Source organism: Psammomys obesus, unplaced genomic scaffold (assembly GCF_907164565.1).
Source record: "Psammomys obesus unplaced genomic scaffold, mPsaObe1.curated_primary_1811, whole genome shotgun sequence".
NCBI lineage: Eukaryota > Metazoa > Chordata > Mammalia > Rodentia > Muridae > Psammomys > Psammomys obesus.
Window position 1 is genome coordinate 8,190,179 of NW_026596166.1, and position 23,039 is coordinate 8,213,217.

Sequence of the window (23,039 nt, forward strand, 5' to 3'; positions counted from 1 at the left end):
TAAGTATACTGTTCCATGGGTGTCTTACAGGTTGGTTCTTGTACTTATACTGACACCTCTAAGCTGGAAGGATGGTATTTAGCTACTGGATACATTAACACGCAGCTTGCCTTCTGTAGGACAGTGTCTAACCCTCAAGCTTCCCAGCTTGTATCCTGCTGACAGTTCAAACAGGTTTCCTTCCCACCTTCCGTCGTGATGGCTCAGAACAAATACATCCAACCTCCCTGGCTGCTCTAACGGATTATTTCAAGCCAGTTCTTTTCTCTTTCTTGTGAAGTTAGTGCATGTGAAAATATACACGTGCATACTTCTCAGTTTATTCTTAGGACACAACATGACATGAGCAAAAGCGGACTCTGAAAGGCATGTGTTAAGTTGGATGAAATATCTTGAGCAACAAGGGCTCTCTCGTTCCTAAGGCTGATCCACCCTACACAAGGAGAATTAGCTGAGCGTGCAGCTGAATGGAATAAATTAATGTGCAGCTGAACCTAGAAACAATAATGGTGTCAGTATACTGGTGAGAACCTCACACGACAGTTTGGACAGAATCTCTTTGATGGATAAGACCAAGAATGAAAATGATCTGGAAGAGGCGGAGTGACTGAGGGACTTGCAATTTGAGAAGCGCCAGCCATCTGTGTTACCATGTCTGAAGAGGTCACAATCAAGCGGGCTCTTCATCTCATCCTTACACTTCTGCTTGAGGAACTCAATTCGGGGGCACTCACACATGCTCAGACTGTTCACGAGGGCAACGGCTTCTTTCCTGAAAGGGGACTGCAAAGCGGAAGAACAATGATGTGAGGGCAGCAGCCCTGCTTCAGCGCAGACAGCCTATTATTTTACGCCCTGGTGTCTGCTGAGGAGATAGCCTCCAGGAGCAGCTTCATGATGCAAAGTCATTGACGTATTCAAAATTCGGATGCAAATAGGTCTTTACAAGAAAGTGATAAGGAACAAAATACACATTTTGTGTATTTTCTGGGATCGTTCCCAGAAAACCATCCCAGGTCAAGACTTGTGGGAAAATCTTGTTAAATCCAAAAGGAAGGCCCTGTAGGGGTGTGGTATTATGTGGGCAACGGATCTGTTCATCGCGGGTGTGTGCCATACGGTCTACGTCACTTTCCGGAAACCAAACATTTCCAGTTGTGCATGGACATCTCGGCTTTGGTTGTGACTAACTTCGCTTCTTCCATATTGTATCAATAACATACAAAGGGCAAACAGAATCATCATTCTGAGCAAGGAAACTAGAGCTATGAGAGAGTGTCTATGAGCAGCCAAGGATGGGAGTAGAAAGTGGCAAAGTCACGAGCTGAACTCAGATCTGTTTGTCCTTGTCACAACCTCAGAGTTTTAAACTTATCATTGGTTTTCAATTAGCAGCCAAATTAGTTAGGATTATGTATGTATATGTATATAATATATCATATATATGTGTGTACATACATAATATATGTATACAATATATATGTATATATGTACATGTACATATATGTATATATGCATAATATATGTATATATTATATATACATATCTATAACATATATGCATATATACGTAATATATAATATACATAATATGTGTATAGATCCCATATATATTATGTATATATCCCATTCAGAATTATTTCTTTTTGAAACTAATTGAAACTCAAAGTTACCCAAAGAAGTTTTTAAAAAACAAAACAAAATGTGCTTCCTGTGATTACAAATTGCACGCTTCAGCAAGTGACCTTTCTACCCCTCAGAGAGCATCCCTCACTCAGTTACAGCCTCTGTGGGTGACATTGTGAAGCTTCCTTGGCCCTCAGGGGACAGAGGAGCAGATATACTAAGGTGCAGACGTGGGGGTTGCTTATGGCCACCATCCACTCATTCCCCAGATTTTATTCAGAATCTAGTCCATAGCTATAGTCCCTACTGTTACGCACTAGCAGAGAGAGGTTTACAAACACTGTACTTCAGCATAATGAGAGTTCTGTGAAAACAATTCTCAAGTGACTGCTCCTTAATGAAGCCAGTGCTTAACAGTTTGGAGTGATTAGCCAGTGTTTTCCACTCTCTCTCTTTAACCCACAGCATAGGGAAAGAGCTCATTGCCAAAATCTTTCATTAACTTGACCTGAAATATAATATAAAAAGTATGTTTTTCATTCTCCACCTCCCCTAGGCCCTGGTGATCTCTGCTCGTTATTCCACCCCTGGCTTCGCAAATTCTATAAGCACTTACACAATATTTTACCCTTGCCTTGTTTCACTTAACGTGGTGATTTCATGGTTATTCCATGCTATATGGAATCATATGGCAGAATTTCATTTCTCTTTGTAGCTCTCTTTAAGAATGAATGGTAGCTTTTAATCTAACCTTTCATCTATTGATTGATGTGCATTCGGGTTATTTCTACTCCTTGGATGTTTAATAGTGATGCATGAATACTACCATGTGAACACCCAAGAACATTTCAAGACATTATTTAGCTAGGTCCTATTGCAAAATGCATGTCACCATCAGTTTCATTTTACAGGGTAGAAAGAAACCGGCACAGGGGTGGGGATGCAGCTCCGTTGCCCCGGATTTGATCCCCAGCACTGTATGAGCTACGTGTGGTGGTGGATGCATTTCACTCCAGCACGTGGGAAGCGGACGTGGAAGTCAGGGGTTCAAAGCCACTACACAGAGAAAAAAGAAGCAGGCGGAATGCAGGGGAAGCAAAACACCAGGGTTTAAACACAGCAGTCCTCTCCTTAGTGGGGGTCACGGCGTGAACTGGATTGTGTAATGGTGGGCTACAGCTGCCTCATCAGGAGCGTGGAGAAAGTGGGCTAGCTGTGTTGGCCCTCAGGGGCCCAGTGGTGAAGCAGCATCAGTGGAAAGGTGAGGACAGAGAAGTAGAAAGGGAGGAAAAAAACTGTGGCAGAAAAAAGGAAAAAGAAAGCTGGGTGACAGCTAGAAAGCACGGCTGAAGCGAGCGAGTGGAGTATTTGTAACAGGTGGAGTTTGCTCTAAGTTTAGAGCAAATTAAAGAAGGGGATTTCAAAGTCACCAATAGAAGCAGGGCTCCAAGAGGAACAAGGTCCAGTCAGGCAAACAGCATGGTGGACTTCCTATACTGTTCTTTTTGTCTCTAAGATTCCTTCCGTCTACCATGTCACCAAGCTTCCAGTGAAACAGGAGCAGAAGTTCGCTCTAAACACGGATGCAGGGATGGGGCGGGTGGGGGGTGGGGTGGGGTGGGAGATACACTGGATCAGAAGCAGACCTTACTTTCTAGCAGGACGGGGTACACTACCTTGTTGGCTTCGCATTCTCTGAATCCCCTTTCAAGTATCTGTAGCAGATCCTTTTTCTTTACCGTCATTTCAGGATCAAAAACATAGAAAAGGCACTCAAGCATCTTTTGATAGGTCCTTGGGAATAACGGAGACAGAAAAAGGGTGAGAGTTGATTTCTCGGAAGTGTGACCGTTGGTAAGTGAACCGTACCCTGTGGTGAGGGTACCCCTGTTTGCGGTGGAGATACCGGTGTCACTAAAACCCCAGGGCTGCTACCTCACTCTCAAGAGGAAGCTTAGTGCAAACAGACCAGGAAGGCATCTCAGACATGGGAGACGCAGGCTCAGGATTTACCAGCAGGGTGCAGTCTTCACAAAACAAAACAAAACAAAACAAAACAAAACAAAACAAAACAAAACAAAACAAAACAAAACAAAGGCAGGCTTCTTCCGGGCCACCCGACACAGAGCGGGAGCTTACTCCGAATCATGTACGTCTTCTTGATCCAAACACTTTTGGAATTTCTCTTCAAATTTCAGTCTCAGAATGCGGTTGTTAACTTTGATGACACGTTTGACCTTCACGCCCGTGATGCCGTACGCTCTGAAGTCCCAGGTGCAGAAACGTGAGAGGATGAGCTCATAGCAGGAATTAAACCTGTGTGGAGACACAACACACACACAGAACACGACAGAGCCCCTCAGGGTGCTGAAGGGCGAATCCGAAAAGCCATAGCTCCTATTCTGTGATTTTTTTTTTTCTAGGCATGCTTCATCAGATCACGGTAACTGTATTTTGGCTCCTAACGGCATATTTAATCAATAAAAGATGCTAAAATTTGAAACACAGTAAAAAATGTTTTTTTTATTATCTATTATCTAGTTCATCTTCTTAAAGGTTGTGTTAACTGACTAGTCCTTTATTCCAAGATTGTTTTATTGGCCTGGTGTGATCACATATTCCTGCCTACTTTTCTCTTGACTGTGGCCTTAATAGTTTTTTTTTTTTTTTTTTTCTGGTTCTCTGAAATGATACTTTAAATTTTTTTTTCATTTATTTTACTTAAAAAAATTTTTTTTTAATGGTGTTAAGGATTGAACACAGGACCTTCTGCATTCAGGGAAGCCCTTTGCCACTGAGCTACACCCCGGCCTCTGATAGACTTGGGAAGCTTGTATTTCTTCAGGAACCAGACTATGGCCCTCTTGTTTTCACACACCTTAGGTGATTTCACCTGGAACGTATGTGCGCAGGCATATGTGTGTGTACGCACTCATATGCAATTATCCATTTCTATGCAGACTTCGCTGTCGTACCCAGATTTGAATAGCCAGTTGCTTTCTAAAATGCCCTTGCTAGTATGTAAAGGGACTTTTACCTTACTCTGCACCTGGCCCCAAACCTGTGGTTAAAGCTGCAGTAGTGTCTATCTCCACCCTGGCAGCTAAGCCTCCAGCAGGCTGTACCACGGCTCAAATGGATGCTGAATCAGGCCCTGGGTCGTCATCACACTAGCCCTGCCTTCGTCAGAATCATCGTTATCTCCGTGTCTATCCCAAGAACCTAGGACACACAGTAAAAGGAACAGTGTCTTTGTTCTCTCCCCTAAGGCCTGTGTTCCAAAGGAAGTAGATATACAGTATTGTATAAAGCCACAAACATATCAAATGATAGACGGATAAAGACTCGGAAGAGAAGCCTGGGGTGAGGCGTGCAGAGGGAGACTTCTTGAAGCCTTAGGGAAGATCCTCCAGGAAGAAACGCAGTCTGAGAACCAAGAAGAGGAAGATGTGGCTGCATTGTGAAACTCACAAGAAGGAGCCGCCAAGGACTGGCTGGCTCTCTGCTGTCCTCATCTGGCCATTCATGTGGAATTACAATCTTGTCTTAAAGTTGAACGGAGCAGAGAGTAAGATGAGATTGAAAGACAATTTATCGAGAAAGCAAGTGATCCTAAGTGGGACACATTTACCCCACAGCCGTCACAGCCACAGAGGAAGCTTCTTGATGGGCGGTCTGTGAGCCCAGTAACTGAACTCCTAGCTTACAGGACCTGGCTTTCTCACAGACAGGGGCCGGCGCACACTCTCTATCATGAAGTAAAAAATGGAACTTGCTGAGTCTAGCTAATCCTGTAGGGGCATTGATAGTTCGGCGGTAGAGTTCCTGCCTCCCAACTCTAGCTGATCCAGGAGAGTTTGGATCTGTTAAGGCAGACAGCTATAAACTGTTAAAGTCAAGCACAAAGTCTGCTCAAAGTTCCAAGATCCCACTAACCATCCAGGTGAACGTCTGTGGTGAGACACTGCCCCTTCCTATAAAAGGGCCATTTGCTGGGTTCATGCTACCCAAGTCTCCTCTAAATAATACGTCAGAAGTTGACCTGACTCTCAGTAGTTCACTTCCTGCACTCCAAAGGAGCTGGTGCTCCAGGCTTTGTACAGACGTTCCTGTTATTCAGTGGGCATGTTACCAGAGGGCCAGGGGTCCTCAGGAATCACAGCAGTGACAGACAGGCAACCTCCTAGGTCAGTCCATGTGTGTGTGTGTGTGTGTGTGTGTGTGAAGGATAAAGCAAGGCTGAGGGACCCAAAGGCATTCATCTTTGGCAAAGGAAGCAGAACAAGCAAATCTCAGCCCCTGGTCATTCTCTCACAACAGGGGGGCACATAAATCAGCCTCACCGTTTTATCAGAGTGTGACAGTAGTTGAGAGATATTCAATCCTCCATCGGAGGAGAAAGATTGAAAACTGAAAGCTTTCAGGCAAGGGTATTCATTTGGCTTTCTCTTTAATAAGGTGTGTTCTGAGTAAAAGCGAGCTAGCAAGGATCGTCTGAGACCGCTTTGAGCCTTACAGATTGGTCGACACCTGCATTGTTGGCAGGCTTTATGCTGGGCCCTGCGGGTCCAGGCAGGTGCCTTGGATTAAAGATCGTGGATAACAACGAGTGTGTGTGATTGGATATCACAAAGTGAGCAAAAGAATGAAGTTAAGGATGGCTTCAGTATTTGTGAAGCCTGGATTAACAGGAAAATGCTGGAAACAACACCCTAACATTGAAAGCTAAGCATTTTCATATTAATTTGTCTACTCCTATCAATTTGTTTTTCTCATTTCCCATACAAGGCTCAAGGGGCCGAGTGGTATGTCAAGATCATACACACAGTTTGGATGAAAGTCCTCTCTATTCTATTATCTCAAATTCCCTTTTGAATTTGTTGTTTGCCTCTCCAATTGAACACTCAAAGAGAAATGTCCCACAGACAGGAAAGCATAGCACAAGTCTGAGAGAGAGAGAGATAGAGAGAGTACTCTTGAAGCTATGAATAATTTGTGAAAGTCCATTTAGAGAGAATCAAGGGAAAGCAAAGCTCATGGAAAGAACAGAGAATGGTACGTCAAGTACATCAGTACAGAGGAAACAGAACTTCTCACTACTCCACAACCATCACTCATTCAATGTGGTCTGAATGTGGTCCATAGTAATACACACCACAGACTAAGATGTTCCTTTAAAATACACGTGGCCATTTTTTAAAAACAGATGTAAAACACTTTCATTTAAATGGTCAAAAGAAACTCAGCCTCATCTAGGAAAACTCACTTCATGATCCTAGAACTAGGAAATATCATCCTGCGGTAACCCAGAAACAGAAAGGAACTCATGGTATATACCCACTTATAAGTGGATATTAGTCATATAATATAGGATACACATATTAAAATCTATAGTACCAAAGAAGCTATGCAAGGAGGAAGACCCTAGGGAAGATGCTTAATCCTCATTCAGAAGGGAAAACAGGACAGACATTGGAAATAGGAGAAAACAGAACAGGACATGAGCCTTCCACAGAGGGCCTCTGAAAGACTCTACCTACCATAGTATTGAAGGAGATACTGAGATGCATAGTCAAACTTTGGGTAGAGTGCAGGGAATCTTATGAAGAAGGGAGAGATAAGAAGACCTAGAGGAGATAGGAGCTCCACAAGGAGACCAACAGAGCCAAAAAATCTGGGCTCAAGGGGACCTGCAGAGACTGATGAATCAACCAAGGACCATGCATGGAGAGGACCTAGACCCCTGCTCAGATATAGCCCATGGCAGCCCAGTCTCCATGTGGGTTTCCTAGTAAGGGGAAAAGGGACTGTCTCTGACATTACTCAGTGGCTGGCTCTCTGATCACCTCCCCTAGGTAAGGTGGCCTAGCTGGGCCACAAAGAAAGAGGATCCAGACAGTCCTAATGAGATCTGATAGGAAAGGGTCAGATAGAAGGGGAGGAGGACCTCCCCTATCAGTGGACTAGGGGAGGGACATGGAAGGAAAGAAAGGAGGGTGAGATTGAAAGGAGATGAGGGAGAGGGCTACAGCTGGGATACAAAGTGAATAAATTATAATAAATAATAATAATAACGAAAAAAACTTTAGCGTATGGCAGATTTAAGAGTGTGAAGCACATCACGTCACTGCCATGCTTCCATAAAGTGTTATAGCTAAAATCTTAATACAGATATGGGGAGTAGAAGGGAAAAGCGGGAGGGTGATGTGAGATGCAGGTATGATCAAAGCGCACTTCATACACACGTGGAAAAGTACGAAGAAACTCATTATTTTGCATTAATAGTATACTTTACTAGAAGTGAATTTAAAGAGATCAGTTACTGAGAAGCATTGCATGTTAAAAGTTAAATTGTTGAGTGAGCACCTGCCGAGTGATAGGAAAACCTCAGTTGCTAATTACGTACTGGTCCTCGAACCCAGCCTGTGGCAGCCATCTTTACTTAAGGCACATGAAGCATCTGACTTCCCTCAAGGAGGTCACAGAATCAGTTATCCGTTGCTTTATGGTGCTTTGAGGTTATTTTTGCTTTAAATAGACTATATCTGCAGTGATGTTGAAAGCCTGTCAAGGGCAAGGACCACATCTTTCCTGCTTTCCAGTCCCCACTTGTTGAACGCCATGTGAAACCAACTAGTTACTCAATGGGCAATACGAAGAGGAATGATTTGCTTCTGAAAGGACAGAGCTAACAGCAACCAGCCATTTGACAAACAAGTATCTGTAAAATAAGATGCTTAAAAAAACTGAATATATTTCATGAACGAAAAGATGCTGAGAAATAGTGAATAGCAATTAGAAATCTCTGGGGATTTTTTTTTCTTTTGCTGAAGAAAGAAAAATTATTCTAATAAACAATCTCAAGCACTTCCTATTTAAAGGGCATAGCCTTGGCCTTTAAAATATTGATGAAATGTTTAAATGTTCAAACAAAACAGCCAGAAATGAGGTGCCTGCCTATTTAAAGCATTTTAGTTGTATTTTTTTAAATTATACATAAGAGAGCAGTCCTCAAGTGGCCAAGCATGTGAAAGGTTTCTTGTTTTGTTTTTGATTTTTAATTTTTCAAGACTGGGTTGCTCGGTGTGACAGCTTTGTCTGTCCTGGACTCACTTTGTGGACCTCAAACTCACAGAGATCTGCCTGCCTCTGCCTCCCAAGTGCTGGGATTACTGCATGCAGAATGTTTAAAGTAAGCAACTGACTTTGAAATTCTGCCAATATACATTTGATTACCTCCTTAAAACAGGTCAAGCTTATTCTTGTTACATCCAAATTAATGCTTTGTAGATACCTATTAGAAGCCGTCAAACCATCCAACTTATTATTACCAGGCTGACATAGTTGTAGAAATCATATTTTATAATTTTATTTTTAAATATTTTTTTGCAGATTGTCCTGTTTCATTAAGAGGTTAACCAGAAATACATTATTATGTCTAATAAAAATCCTATCCAAATTTATTCTAATAAAAACTCATCCAAAAGCTGAATATAAATTTCAAAAGCTGAATATGAGTGAATATAAATTTCAACCTGCAGACACCTTTCAGTTTGTGCATTTGAAAAACCAAGGCCTTGTCTACATGAAAAGTGTCATGAACATTTTTCATGGCCTGGTACATAAGAGCCAAATATTGTGATTCAAAGAACACGGCAATGGCTGGACAAATGGATTTGCTGCAGTAAAAGAACATATTTTAAAAGGTCTCTCCCTGGGGAGGGTTCCTCCCACTTCTCCACAAAAGGACCCAAGGTTTTACTCACTAGGGACTGGACACCTCTTCAGAAAGCAGCCATGCATCTAAGGGGAACCTCACAACCACACTTCATTTCTGAAAGTTCATGAGAATTTGGCATGTGTTCTATGTACAGAAGTCTCTGCCTTGCTGCTGATGTCACACACATGCGCTCCAGGGTGAGGTGTGAGCCCATCCTGTCCTTCCGCACATCGTTTGACCCTCCACACACCTAGGTCAACAACATGGCTCTAGGGAGACCTTCAGCTGCGTGAAAGGCTTTCTCAGTTTAAGAAAACGACTTCAAAAATGTGAAACTCAGATTTTTTTTTCAAGGCTTTCTTTTACTTTAAGGATTGTTTCTAATTATATCCTCTAGTTGAGAGCACACATCTGCTTGCTCAGCTCACTGGCAGGAAGGCCACGGTTCTGAGATCTGAATGGCCAGGCTCTACTTCTGTGTCTCGTGGTCCTCTCCATCTTTGCCAGCATGGGAGTTTTGCTTGATGTTGGGAGCACAGAAATCCTTGCACCCACAGATCACTGGGGGACCCAGGGATGTTAAGCACAAAGGGTTGTCTTTTCAGAGGAAAGATGTCTAATCTGTTCTCCCACCCAGAAGGATAGGAAATGGAGGTGACTAAGAGTCTAGGGACCTTTGGGTTATCTGAGGGGCCAGGCCATGTCAAGTTCCCACAATTAGCACCAGAGCCATATTTAATAGTCTAGACAACCCTTATACTATCTGTAGCTCCAGGGTTCTTGCCCAAGCTCCCACAGACAAGGCCAGAAGTGCCTAACAGCCCAAGTGACCTCAATGTCCTATGTATTACAGAAATCATGGCATATCCTTCCCTCAGCCCTTAACCTAAAACATGCAGCCTATCTCTAGAACTCACTTTCTTGCCAGAAATGACATGTATTTTGAATTAGGTTTTGATGTTAATTATGCCTTCTTGTGCATCAGGGATTGTATGACACAAAGAAACTTTTTTTTTCCACGCTGTGCTGGGTTTAAATATGCTTACAATACACAACCTGGTGTCGGACTCCAGACCCCGGACGTTTGAACAGGCTGACAACATCGGGCTGAGCTGAGCTGCACTCTTATCGCACCCAGACCATTTCCCTGCTGGCTGTGATCCTCGCTGGGAACCCCCACGGCCTGGCGTCAGGCTTTGTCACACCTTCTCTCACGACTCAGTGGCCATGTGCTCACTGACAGCTTAGCTTCCCACGGGAAGCCTGCGGGACAGCCATGAGATGGCCTTCCCTGGTGCCAACCTGCTGTTGCCAACTGAGCTGTGCTTTCTGCTCTGTTCTGGTTTCCAGCCAGTATTCAGAATCCAGGGATGTATCTACCCAGCCACTGTATAAACATGCATGAGGACAATAGTGGAACATAAACTTTTTTTCTTAAAGTTTTTATAAACTTCTCATAAACGCTTTTTTTTTTCGTTGTCTGTCTGAGAAAGAAAATGGGCAAAGAATAACACTGCTGAGGTGACCAGAGCTAAGCTCGTGGCATATAAGCTACTAGGCAGTTACGGATGGGAAATAGCAAATTTTCAACAGATAGATATTTTGTTAAAAACTGTCTTGAAAAATGAGACACTTCATAGGTTGATCATCTGGCGTGGGACCCTAAGAACAATCGTTTTCAAAGCCATATGCAGAGTTCAGGCTTACCAGTCATCAGATCGAGTGCCTTCTTCAAAATGGATATTCCCCACCGTCTCCAGCTCCGTGAGCAAAAACAGGATCAGTAAGCCACGCCTCTTCTTCGTTTGTTTGACTTCAATGTGATAAATGGTTTCAATTCTACCAACGACAAAGCACACAGGTGAATGTCCGTATGGTGTGAAAGTCACACTATTCAATCACAGCGGTCTGCCCCACGCGTGCTCTGTAACAGGTCGCGTGTATTTGTAACATCAGCCACTTTCTGCTTTTAGTGGACTAGCGAGCTTAGTGTTAGCAATTGAACCAGGAACCAGACACCCTGGTTTGAAAATCCCCACTGACTTTGTTACCCTTCACTCAGAGTGTGAAAAGCTGAGAAAACTTCCCTGGTCTAAAAACATGGCTGCCAAACCCCCAACAAGTCGCTTTGTCTTCTTACACCTTAGTGTTCTCAGTGGTGTGCCGATACTAAGAGTTCTTGCGTCTAAATGGCTAGTTTGAGGGTCACTGGGCGTGGAGTAAGCTCCCCACCTCCAACTGTTACAATCCCATTGCTTTTTTTTTTTAATTTTATTTTTTTTCTTATCAGTTACATTTTATTAACTCTGTATCCCAGCTGTATCCCGCTCCCTCATTTCCTCCCAATCCCACCCTCCCTCCCTCATCTCCACCGTGCCCCTTTCCAAGTCCACTGATAGGGGAGGACCTCCTCCCCATTCATCCGATCTTGTTTTATCAGGTATCTTCAGGACTGGCTGCAAAGCCCTCCTCTGTGGCCTAGCAGGACTGCTCCTCCCTTGGGGGGTGGGGAGGTCAAAGAGCCAGTCATTGAGTTCCTGTTAGAAATAGTCCTTGTTCCCCTCACTATGGGAAACCAATTGGTTACTGAGCTACCACAGGCTACATCTGAGCAGAGGTTCTAGGTTATATCCATACATTGTCCTTGGTTGAATGACAGTCTCTGAGAAGACCCTGTGCCCAGATATATTTGGTCCTTGTGGAGCTCCTATCCTTTCCCCATCATACTAACTCCCCTTCTTTCATATGATTCCCTGTACTCTGCCGAACGTTTGGTCATGAGTCTTTGTATCTGCTTTGAAAACACTGCTAGTTAGAGTCTTTCAGATGCGCTCAGTAGACTCCTGTCATACGTTCAATGCACATCCCATCTGTCTTTCTAAACGAGGATTGATCATCTTACCCCATGTCCGCTCTCTTGATTATCTTTTTTAGGTGTATAGGTTTCATTACGTTTATCAATCCCGTTGTTAATATTATTACAGGGACCGATTAACTCATTTACCCAGTGTCCCAGTGAATGCAAGAGCAGTGTGAACCAAGCCAGGACCGTGGGTGTGCCTTGCTGGGGTCCTGTCTACCTGCTGAGGTGCTGAACTGAGTGGCTCTCATTCACTGTGCTTAACTGAAAATGGCTTCAGCCAGAGCCCGGCATTAGGTACCCGGGTGGGGCCCCTGGGAACTATGAGTGCCTGAGCAGTTCATATTTTGTCGCTCAACTGTTGGCCCCCAGCATTCTTCCATGTTTCCTATCTGAATGACCAGAAGGTTCACAGAACGTACTCATGTAGTTTCTTGTTCCAGAACGTGATCCTCTCATCCAGAGCGCTCAGTTTGGCCAGCATCTTCTGATGCATAACTGATTCCTGTGTCTCGTTATTCCTGGGCTTCTCAGCCTCTGGTGCGTTCTCATTTGGCTCTTTACCAGATCCCTGGAGTTCAGACAATTCCTGTTCTAACTGTTGAAAACAATGTACCAGAGAGCAAATTAAAGATAAAGCGTGGTTAAGGCAAAGCCTCAACTCGGATATTCACTTTGTGGTGAGATTTATTAGTCAGTTTAGATGATCGAAGTAGAAACCTAGGTAGTTCAAGCTTTATAGAAGTCAAATAAGAACTTCACTCTGGTGCAAATCCAACTAGTACTTATTCAACAAGTGACAGGTTAAAAAGACAGAGCTTGACAGTCTCTTAACTGAAAACAAGAAAGAACATTAAAAAAACAGGCCATGAAATGCTGAGTTTGTATATTTAAGGCCAAAGTAAAATTACAATCAGTGCTGGTTTGGTTGTGAATAAAACCTTAAACTTCTAATAATGTAATTTTTTTAACATGCTAACTTTTCAGTGTTTTTTTCAATTATGTCTGAAGAGATATAAAGTATAGAAAATACCCAAAGGGGAGGCAATAATTTCCTTTGTTTCAGTATCCAACTAGCTCAAAAGCACGCATTGCATTAGATTTTAATATTTTGGGAGGCTTGTTGTCCGTATTGGGCTTTTTGGTATTAATTGGGATATTTAAAATATTGCCTTAAATATTTTTTATCTTGATTACTTAGCTTTTCGGTCACTCCCTTAAAGTTTGGGTCCAGGGCAAATCTCTGTAGGATTTAAAGATAAGCTATATTGCACAAAATTTAAAAAAAAGAAACTTAATAGTAGTTAGCTATATTTCTTCACTTCTATAGCTATAACTAACTGCTATAGCCAATTACATACTTACAATGTGTACAGCCTATGTAACATATATTCCCTTTCTTCCTTGCGATTTTAATTAATATGGTTGGGTACCTTTAATCTGAAATTTGAAGCATACTCAAATTTGAAATGTTGGCCATGCTTTAGATATTTAATTAAGGAGTGCTCAGCTGGTATAGTCCATGTGAACACCCCAAAATGTGAAAAACTCCAAATGCTAAAATCCATTTGATTGTAAAGCATTGTAGGTAAGGGATTCTCAACCTATATACCTAAAAATAGCACATTATAAAATGGATTTCGATTTTTTAATCCTTCTGTGGTTTTTAATCAAATATTTAAATTTATTGACATTGTACTTTAAGACTACCATTTTGATTATGAAATGTAATCATGCTAATTTATTTACTTATTTATTAATTTAATTTACATGTCAAACTTCTAGTTCATAAAAATTTCATTTTTTTAACTTTTAAATATATGGCTATGTGGGTTTGTGTAATTAATGAAGGTGCCTATGAAGGCCAAAGAAAAATGTATTGGCTCTCCTGAAGCCACAGTGACAGGTGACTTTGCAGAGCCTGGTATGGGTTCGAGGAACCAAGGTGAGCCTTCTGCAAGAGCAGCAGAGCCAGCCTCTTTTTTTTGTGTCTCCAGCCCTCCAGCTTTGTTCTTAAATGATGACCCAGGAACCTACTGTAAAAATGATCAGTGGTGGTGAGAGGTATCCATAGAATAAAGTAGACAAGTGGGCTTGCCTAGCTGAAGTCTGGGAGCTCTCTGAGGCCGTGTGGCCACAGCTCACTGTGAGGAGCATCGCAGATGGCATTATGCTCATCTGTATCACATAAGGCCGTTGCGTGCTGCGCTTCAATAGTTTCACAGGCAAAAGTGGTTTCACACTCTGTGAACATTTCAAAATTCGTGGGGAGAGAGCTACATTCAGGTGTTTATCAGCCATTGTAATTTATTCATTTGTAAAGTGCTGATTTACATGGTTCCTTCAATTTTGCTATTTGTACATCTACTTTTAACCTTACCTTACTTATGGACACATTTGTGCAAAGGATAAAATCTTTTCATCATGTCTCTTGAGGATAATTTGACTTTGCAGACTTTATTTTTGTTTAGTGTGTATGTGGGGGCATATGCTTTTGTGTGGAGGCCAGAGGTCAGGCACGGGTGTCATTCCTCAGGTGCCGGCCACATTGATTTTTGATATAGGGTATCTCAACCTGGAAGTCTGCTCGGTAGCCTAGGCTGGCCAGTGAGCACCAAGGGTTCACTGGTCCCCACCATGTCCCTAGCTCATGTTCTGACCTTTAATGATGAATACTTCTGCACGCACACGCATAAAACACAAACATACCACACCACACACACCCACACACACCACATTGGGTGGCAGGGAGGAGGAGAATTAAGGGTTTACTATTTCGTCAGATAGTTTTCCTACGTTGCAGACACCGAAATTTTACGTGATTAAGTCTTACGTTTTTTTTTGCATAGCTGAATATTTTTATCCGTTCTTCTGGTAGCTTCTGCAACTTGCTTTTCCTGTCATTCAGTTTTTCGAGTTCTTCATTCAGATGTCTCTGAACAGTTTTTATTCGCATGTTATAATACATTATTTTTTTTATTGCTGTGGCCTGAAGGTAAGAGGAAATGACAAAGAATTAGGTAAAACACATTACAGGTAGCCGTGCTGGCTAGTTTTAGGTCACCATGACACAAGCTAGAGTCATTTTGGAAGAGTGAACTTCTGTTGAGAAAATGCCCAGTGAGACTGGCCTGTGGTACACTCTCTTGATTAGGGAGTGATATGAGAGGGCCTGGATCTCTGTGAACAGCGGTCCTAGCTGAGCAAGCCACGAGGAGCAAGCCAGTAAGCAGCACCCTTCCACGGCCTCCTCATCAGCTCCTGCCTCCAGGTTCCTGCCCTGCCTGAGGTCCAGCCCTGGCTTTTCTAGATGTCCTATCGCAAGGAGTAAGTTGAAATAAACTCTTTCCTCCCTAAGAGCTTTTGGTCACAGGCATAAGAGCCTAAGTGCTTTGTTAATGTGGACGTCTGCTAGCTCCACCAGAAACGCTGATGATGACAGCAGGCATGACGAGGCTCACAGGAGCTTGTATTCAATTTATTACGTAAGATAGAAAATCTCAAAAGGCCTCTTCGTTTTTAATATGTGAGCATGTGGCTTATGCATGTCTATTTTCAGGATTTCCAATAAAAAATTGCAGGCGTAATTTAATTTGTATACTTTGTATACTATAGTATAATTTGTATACTAAAGAGTATACTTAGCTAAAAAGACATAGGATTGCAGCACAATAGTCCTAATTTTTAACTCATGGAAAACAAACACATAAGGAAGGGTTAAAACGAAATGTAAAATTGAGTATAATTCACCTTTTTAAAAAGGCTGACAACAGAAGATACACCTTCGTCTACCATTCTGCAAAAAGATGCTCTAAGTGAACTTATTTCAGACTAAGCCTGCCATTCGTTAGATTGTCACCCTAGTGCGATTTTCTCCAACCTTAAATTGAATGCCAGTGTACCATCCAGTTATCAATCAGCTAATAACAATAAATTGATTAAATAGCCCACTTCAAAATACACAAGCTAAATGGCGCCTGAGAATTTGAGTAGCCAAAGAGAACTGACCATCCAGGCTACCCAAGAGGATGAGTTCCAGCTTCAGTGAGAGATTCCTTCTTGAAAAACAAGATAGAGAGCACAGAGCCAAACACCCGTCATCTACCTTCGGCCTCCATGTGAGCACACGCAGGTGAGTGCACCCACACATACACACACAGGTACACACTAGACACACTCACGCTATATATATTATATTACTATACGATTGTAACAATATCATCACATCGTATAATTATATCACATATTATTTTATACAGTAATATAATTATATATTAATAATAAAATAATTGCTTTATTTTATTTAAAATTATACATTTATAACATGCAAGTATTTGTTCAAAATTAAAAATGATTGTATTTTCTTTAATATAATATTATAATATAATAAATAATTATATGGTTACATATTAATATATAATTCTATGTAATTGTTTGATGATGTTTCTTATTATTTTGAATATTTGGCATAAATGGAAAAATCCAGTACAAAAAAAAAATATGTGAGTCACTGAGAGGTAAAAGGATCTCAAATAAATTCTTAAAACTAAAACAAAACCATGTGTTGTGGAGCACATGATTTATTTTGCCAGACAAAATGGTGGACGCTGAGTTAAATTTCAAACAAGCAGCAAGCTGTTCACGAAACTTACTTGCACTTATTTAGATATACCAAGACATGCTTTAGTATTCAAATGAAATTCAAATGTAACTTAGATCTCTTCCATGTGGGGGAAAAGGCTTAAAATGTATACATTTGCTTTGTTCTAAAACAGGTTTTAATAATCAGGTTTAAGAAAATCCATCTCCAACCTCCGTTTCCCACTTTTCGTCTCCCCACCGAATTCCAGCAACGCTGTTATCTTTGTGATTTCAGGCGAAACATCCTGCTTACCAAGCAAGAGCAAGCAGAGACGAGACCTGAGGGTCTCGGCCAGAGAAGGGACCCGGCCAGAGAAGGGCCGTCAGCCAGGCAAACGTGAGTCACAGTTACCTGATGGTGAGCGCACTTACGTCTGCTAGATCCTTGATCTGCTTGGCTGATACATCGAATGTGTCGAGTCGCTTAAGCGTCGGCAAGTGGTACAGCACGTGCGTGGAGTAATTACAGAGCTGGCACACTGGGTTGGTTTTATACTGAGGATCGTTCAGAGATAAATCCTTTAGGTGGAGCAGCCTGGTCAAGTTAGTAAGGTCCTACAACATCAACGATGGTGTTCAGTCAGCTAGGAAGGCTCACCGTGAACGCTTAAGATCACCCGCCATCTGACGGAACACGCTCTGATTGCACGCTTACATACATGCGTTGAAGATGTTTGTCTCTAGCGAGAGCACAGGTTAACTGCCAGAAGAAAAGAGCAAGCTTTGCTAAATGGAGGACACCCAGCTACGCATTTCCTGGGTGCCCAGCTGCTCCTGGCCAATGTACACGAATTCTGGTTCACTGTGCCCCAGGGGCATCTGGGGTCGCATTAGAATAGCCCCTTGCGGAAGAAGCAGTGGCAGCTCCGCTGTCTGTCCAACGCACTCCACACTGAAGATCTGATTAACCTTTTAGTCCCTCCTCCCTGTGCTCTCACGTGCATGCTGTAGTTGAGCCAAATGGCAGTGCTGACATTACTCAGACAGACCCGGGGTTTCTCCAAGCCCTTGTGAATATTCATCTCGCCCTCTCAGAATGTCCACTGCCAAGAAGAGCCTCCTCCAACGCCTGTTAAAATGCTCCTAGCCTTTCCTGTTGATTAATTCCTTTGCCGTTGGACTGATCGGGCAACATTTTGCTCAAATTTCTTTTTAAAATACTCATTCTACTGCTTCGCAACACCCTTTTGCTTTTAATCTGAGCTAAAGAGTATCTATTTACATTGACTGATTTAAAATCATTCCTTACGCCTCTTTCTCTACTATAATCATAAAGTGTGCTTGGACGCATAACTTCAATCTCACACTGTCAGAATTATGTCGTGGACAAGATGAGAAAGCAAGGGAAGTTTTGACAAGAGAGACTTATTGTAGCATGTTTGAAAGGACGCCGGCAAGCTTTGCTGTGTGGAGAACAGATTGAGGACAGAGAAAAGAAAATGGGGGTTGGCGAGGAGACTCAACAGGTAAGGGCGCCTGCCGCCGTGCCTGACAGCTTGAGCTTGGTCCCCAGGGCCCGTGTGGAGGAATGAGGGGGACTATTCCTTCTACAGGCTGTCCTCTATCTCCACATGTGTGCAATGGATGCATACACATTAACACACACACACACACACAATAAACAAATAAATAAAAATAGGGAGAGTTGTGAGAAGGTGGGTTTTAATTTTTCCCCTCAGTAATGCAGAATGGTAGAGACAGTGTTGTCAGCCAGGTTGACGGTGACCCGGGTGGTAAGGCTTTGGGCATATTCTGCATGGACACTGATAAGATTTGCTCACGGATTGAGGATGGGATATGAAGAAAGAATAGGAGTGAAAAGAAATGGCCGTAAGGATGTTGGCTTAATTAACTGGAAAAGTGGAAATACCACTTGGGGAGTCAGAGACGCCTGCAGGGAGAGGTTTGGGGAGTGGACATCACTTTGAGGTCGGTAGTTGAGAGGAGTCATCAGGATAAGTAGAGGGACCAATTTAGCTGTGATTAGAGTAGGTGCACTTACAGTCAAAAGATGTGATGGGATTATTAGAGAATGAGTATGGACGGAGATGAGGAAGAGACCTCAGGACTGAGAAAGGGCAGTCCACTTTTTCAGATGCTATTAGAGGATGAACCCCCACAGAAACAGCTGTAGCCAGAAAGACTCGGAGAAAGTTAAGAGAGAGTATCAGCCTACCAGCCAACTAAGTAGTTCGTTTTTGGTTCTAAAAGGACCAAATCCTTATGGCTGCTTGATCAGATGCCTCCTGAACTCCCCCAGAGCAGAGGTTCTCAACCTTCCCAAGGCTGCAATCCTTTAATAGCTTTCCTCCTGCTGTGGTGACCCGCGCCATAAAAGTTATTTCATTGCTGCATCATAACTGCAATTTTGTTACTGTTATGAATTGAAAGGTGAATATCTGATATGAGGCCTTCAAAAGGATCACGGCCCACAGGTTGGGAACCCCTTCCCTAAAGCACCAGGAAGCACAGAGCGATGGACTCAATGCAATTACCCCTTGCAGGAGGGTTGTTGGCTATATTTTCTGGTCTATACAGTTTGTAATTCAAGTTGATAAACAAAACCAAGTATTTAGTTGAACTTACCTTGAAAGAAGTAATTTGATTTCCAGACAGGTTTAGTTTTTCCAGTTGTTCATTGGGATCAAGACATCGACCTTTCATTTAAAAACAAGATTAAAGTGCCATTAGGGATGAAGATGTAGAGCGCCCAAGGCCATGAGGTCAGTCCTCAGCATCGCAAAAACAATTAAATTTCTAGCTCTACCTTTACGATATATCCTGGCATACTTGGGAGTTACAGATGGCCATTATTTCCTGTGTATCAGTAGGATGAAGGGCACCACTGTGTGGTTAGTAATAGCGACTAGTGACTGACAGTTACACGTTTGAACAGTAGATTTAAAAACAGGTAGGGAAGCAAGAGGAGTTGTGGGTCTGAACATGATCAAAACACATTGTGAGAAACTCTCAAAGAGCCAGTAATATTTTCAAATTTCTTCACAGCTCAATAGAAAGAACCTTAATCTAAGGTAAAAACGTATGAAAAATAGAAATGCTTTTTTAATGACAAAGTGGATATATATATATATATATATATATACACACACACACACACGTGTGTGTGTGTGTGAATCCAAGCACACACTTTCAAAATGCGTTAGCTCAGCTTCCCAAGGAAACACTACATACCAATGCTGCTTATTTGGTTTCCTGCAAGGTTGAGATCAGTTAGGTTCTTCAGCGTCTGCAGGCCCTGAAAGTGTAGAGACACCGTGTCATTTCATTTCATTTTTATTTATTTTTTTGTAAAATAACATTTTTGTTAAAATAAAATTATATCATTTTCTTCCATTTACTTTCCTTCCTTCAACTGCCTCCATACCTCACTCCCACTCCTGTCTTCCTCCTCCACAACTGTAACACACATACACACATGCGTAAAAACCACACAAACACACACACACACGAATATATAGACACAACCTACTAAATCCATTCAAAGTTATGTGTACGTGATTTCAGGGTTGACCACTCGTTATTAGATAATCAACTGTGGACAATCAACCCATCGCGGAAGACTGTTTTTCTCACTCACAGCATCTCTTAGTGTCCTATACTTCTCTGTCTAGTGGTCTGATAAGTTTCCAACCTTTTATGTTGACAGGAAAACTTGTAATTTTACACTCCTTTAAACCCAGCACTAGGGAGGCAGAGGTGGGCAGATCTCTGTGGGTTTGAGGCCAGCCTGGACTACAGAGTAAGTTCCGGAACAGCCAAGGCTACACAGAGAAACCCTGCCTCAAAACAACAACAACAAAAATTATCAGTGTTGATCAATCTTGTTATTTCCGTGGGAGCTCTGACAGTAGATACTGTGTGCTTCTCTGGCCCGGAGAAAAATGGGTATAATGAAGTCTCTCCACCCCCACTCTAATGGAACCTGGAGAGAATTATAATAAGAAACAGAAAGGAGTGGAGGGGAAAAGTGCAGCCACTGGAGAAACAACATATCCCATAGCTTTGGTAAACCTCCCTTTTGAAAACCTTCTAACACCAAGCACTTCTCAGGCCTGTTGTGAAGACGGAGACCATGACCCCTTATAAGCTGTTACCTGCACGCTGGTTCTTTTTCTACTTCATTATAGAGGTTATGTGTGTGAGCATTTTGTCCGCATGTGTGCCCGTGCACAGAGAACAGAAGAGGGGTGTTGGATCCCCTGGGACTGGAGTGACAGATGCTTGTGAGCTGCCGTGTGGGTGCTGGGAATGGAATCCAGGTCCTCTGGAAGAACAGCCAGTGTGCTTAACCCCTGACCCATCTCTCCAGCCCCACAGTAGTTCTTCTTGGCAATAATAACTCTGCTAGTCATAAATATTTTGACCTTTCTGCTGTATGATCTTAGATACTGCGGTTTTAATGCCATGGCAGTAGGCTGATCTTACAGGCAAATTATAAAAATTATCTCACCTCAATATTTCCTATCATGTTGTGGTTCAGCCAGAGAACTTCCAGTTTTACCAATTTCTCTAAATTCTCTATTTTTGAAATTTTATTGTAATATAAATATAATTTTTCCAAATTTTTACATTCGTGAAGGCCTTCAATTTTCTGTTGAAAAGGAGATTGAAGAGTATTACTTGTCGCTGCCGTATCAAATAAAGTAGGGTTCTAAAACTTTTTTCTTTTAATATCACCTATTGTAATATCAGGACCCAGAGAAATCAAGCAAACATTTAGAATAAACACATAATATCTCCACCCAAATGCAGCTATACTTAATTTTCTATGTTTTTGAAAAATTTAATCAACTATATCTGTTTTATGTTAATATAATAAATGTATAATTTTATGAGTAGTGGTATTTTTTGCTTAAGACCATCTAACAGATTTTTATAATTTTTCAAATTATAGTACTTAATAATTAGAAAATATCTTATGAAGGTCATAACAGGTTTCTTTAAAATTACCCTATGTGCAGAATACTCACATCGGATCATTTTACGTATTGTGAAGACGCTGCAACAAATACTTTCATGCATGTACCTGTTCTCTGTGGCTCAATTACTTCTTTAGTATAAAATTCTTGGGGTAGTGGTTTCTGAGTTAAAAAGTGTGTACATTTCTATTGCTCATGATACATTTTTTGGTGTTACTTTCTAAAGTACATTCCTAACTATTTAACACCTAAGTGAATCGATGTTACTACTAAGTCACGCTGGCTGTGATCTGATTTGATATATTTGCAAAAAAATAATATATTTCTGTTTTGACTCCTTACTCTGTTTTCACTTTGTACGAATTTTTATCTCTGCCCATTTATCGGTTTTGATCCGTATGTACTGCACACATTTTAATGACTTATTTTTCCAAAGCCAAGAGTTCGGGATTAGCTGCACCTTGCCAGACTCTCTGTTTCAACCCACCTCTATGCAGCACTCAGCAATCCAGAGTTCTTTAAGCTGTGAGCAGGTCTCCAACCCTGAGATCTCCTTTATCTCTTGAGCAACAATCGTGAGACTTAATAAATTATGAAACAGTGATAATCCGACTATGCGGGGGTAACCCGAGAAAAACATCTCTAGCTTTGACGCGTCGGATCCTTCTTGTCCAACCGCCTCGTAATTTAAACCATTGCACAGACACTGTTTTAAAAGAAAGAATTTGCATTGTTATCTGTTCTAAACAGTTAAGAAACTGCCTTTGGATGCCACAAACCATGGAGTGTGCATTGAACTGATGCCGTTCTCATACTCCCAGGAAGGATGAAGTTAGCTCACACGTGTGACTTCTGTGACTCCAAGAGTTATGAGATAGAAGAAACATCCTTCCCATTCACCCTCCCAGCTCCAGGGAGGAGGACCAAAATATTATCTGCAGAACATTATCTTACAAATATTATCTTTAAAAAATTGGGCTTGGACTCACCAGTTCTTTAATGATTTCTGTTCGATTTAAATTTTCACTTTCAATCATCTTTCATTAAAATCAATGGTCATATCAATGTGTCTGTTAAAGAAAGTGAAAGATTGACATTAGCCCTAGAGTCATCTCCGTCCAAGTGGAGAATCACCTTGGAGCTACCAACGGCAGCATTATCAGGTCTCTGCCTGACACTTCCTTTCATCTCTGTGGTTTTCATTTAGAAAACGTTTTCAGTGTTCTGAAGGTAAGTCTGCCTCTCCACACTTG

The 23,039-nt window shown here is 41.9% G+C and overlaps 1 protein-coding gene across 1 annotated transcript in view; it reads right to left on the reverse strand.

The window, feature by feature from the left end:
* The window catches only part of Lrrc9 (leucine rich repeat containing 9), a 117,362-nt gene that overhangs the window by 79,641 nt on the left and 14,682 nt on the right, over positions 1 to 23,039 (reverse strand). Inside the window, exons 2-13 of the mRNA XM_055595314.1 lie at positions 22,776 to 22,856; positions 22,274 to 22,492; positions 21,318 to 21,458; positions 20,039 to 20,102; positions 19,433 to 19,503; positions 17,219 to 17,401; positions 15,039 to 15,194; positions 12,628 to 12,803; positions 11,053 to 11,184; positions 3,765 to 3,941; positions 3,302 to 3,419; positions 651 to 783 (exon numbers count right to left, since the gene is read on the reverse strand). Coding sequence (XP_055451289.1) covers positions 651 to 783; positions 3,302 to 3,419; positions 3,765 to 3,941; positions 11,053 to 11,184; positions 12,628 to 12,803; positions 15,039 to 15,194; positions 17,219 to 17,401; positions 19,433 to 19,503; positions 20,039 to 20,102; positions 21,318 to 21,458; positions 22,274 to 22,492; positions 22,776 to 22,823 — 1,618 coding nt within the window. The 5' untranslated portion in view covers positions 22,824 to 22,856. The remainder of the gene's footprint in view (positions 1 to 650; positions 784 to 3,301; positions 3,420 to 3,764; positions 3,942 to 11,052; positions 11,185 to 12,627; positions 12,804 to 15,038; positions 15,195 to 17,218; positions 17,402 to 19,432; positions 19,504 to 20,038; positions 20,103 to 21,317; positions 21,459 to 22,273; positions 22,493 to 22,775; positions 22,857 to 23,039) is intronic.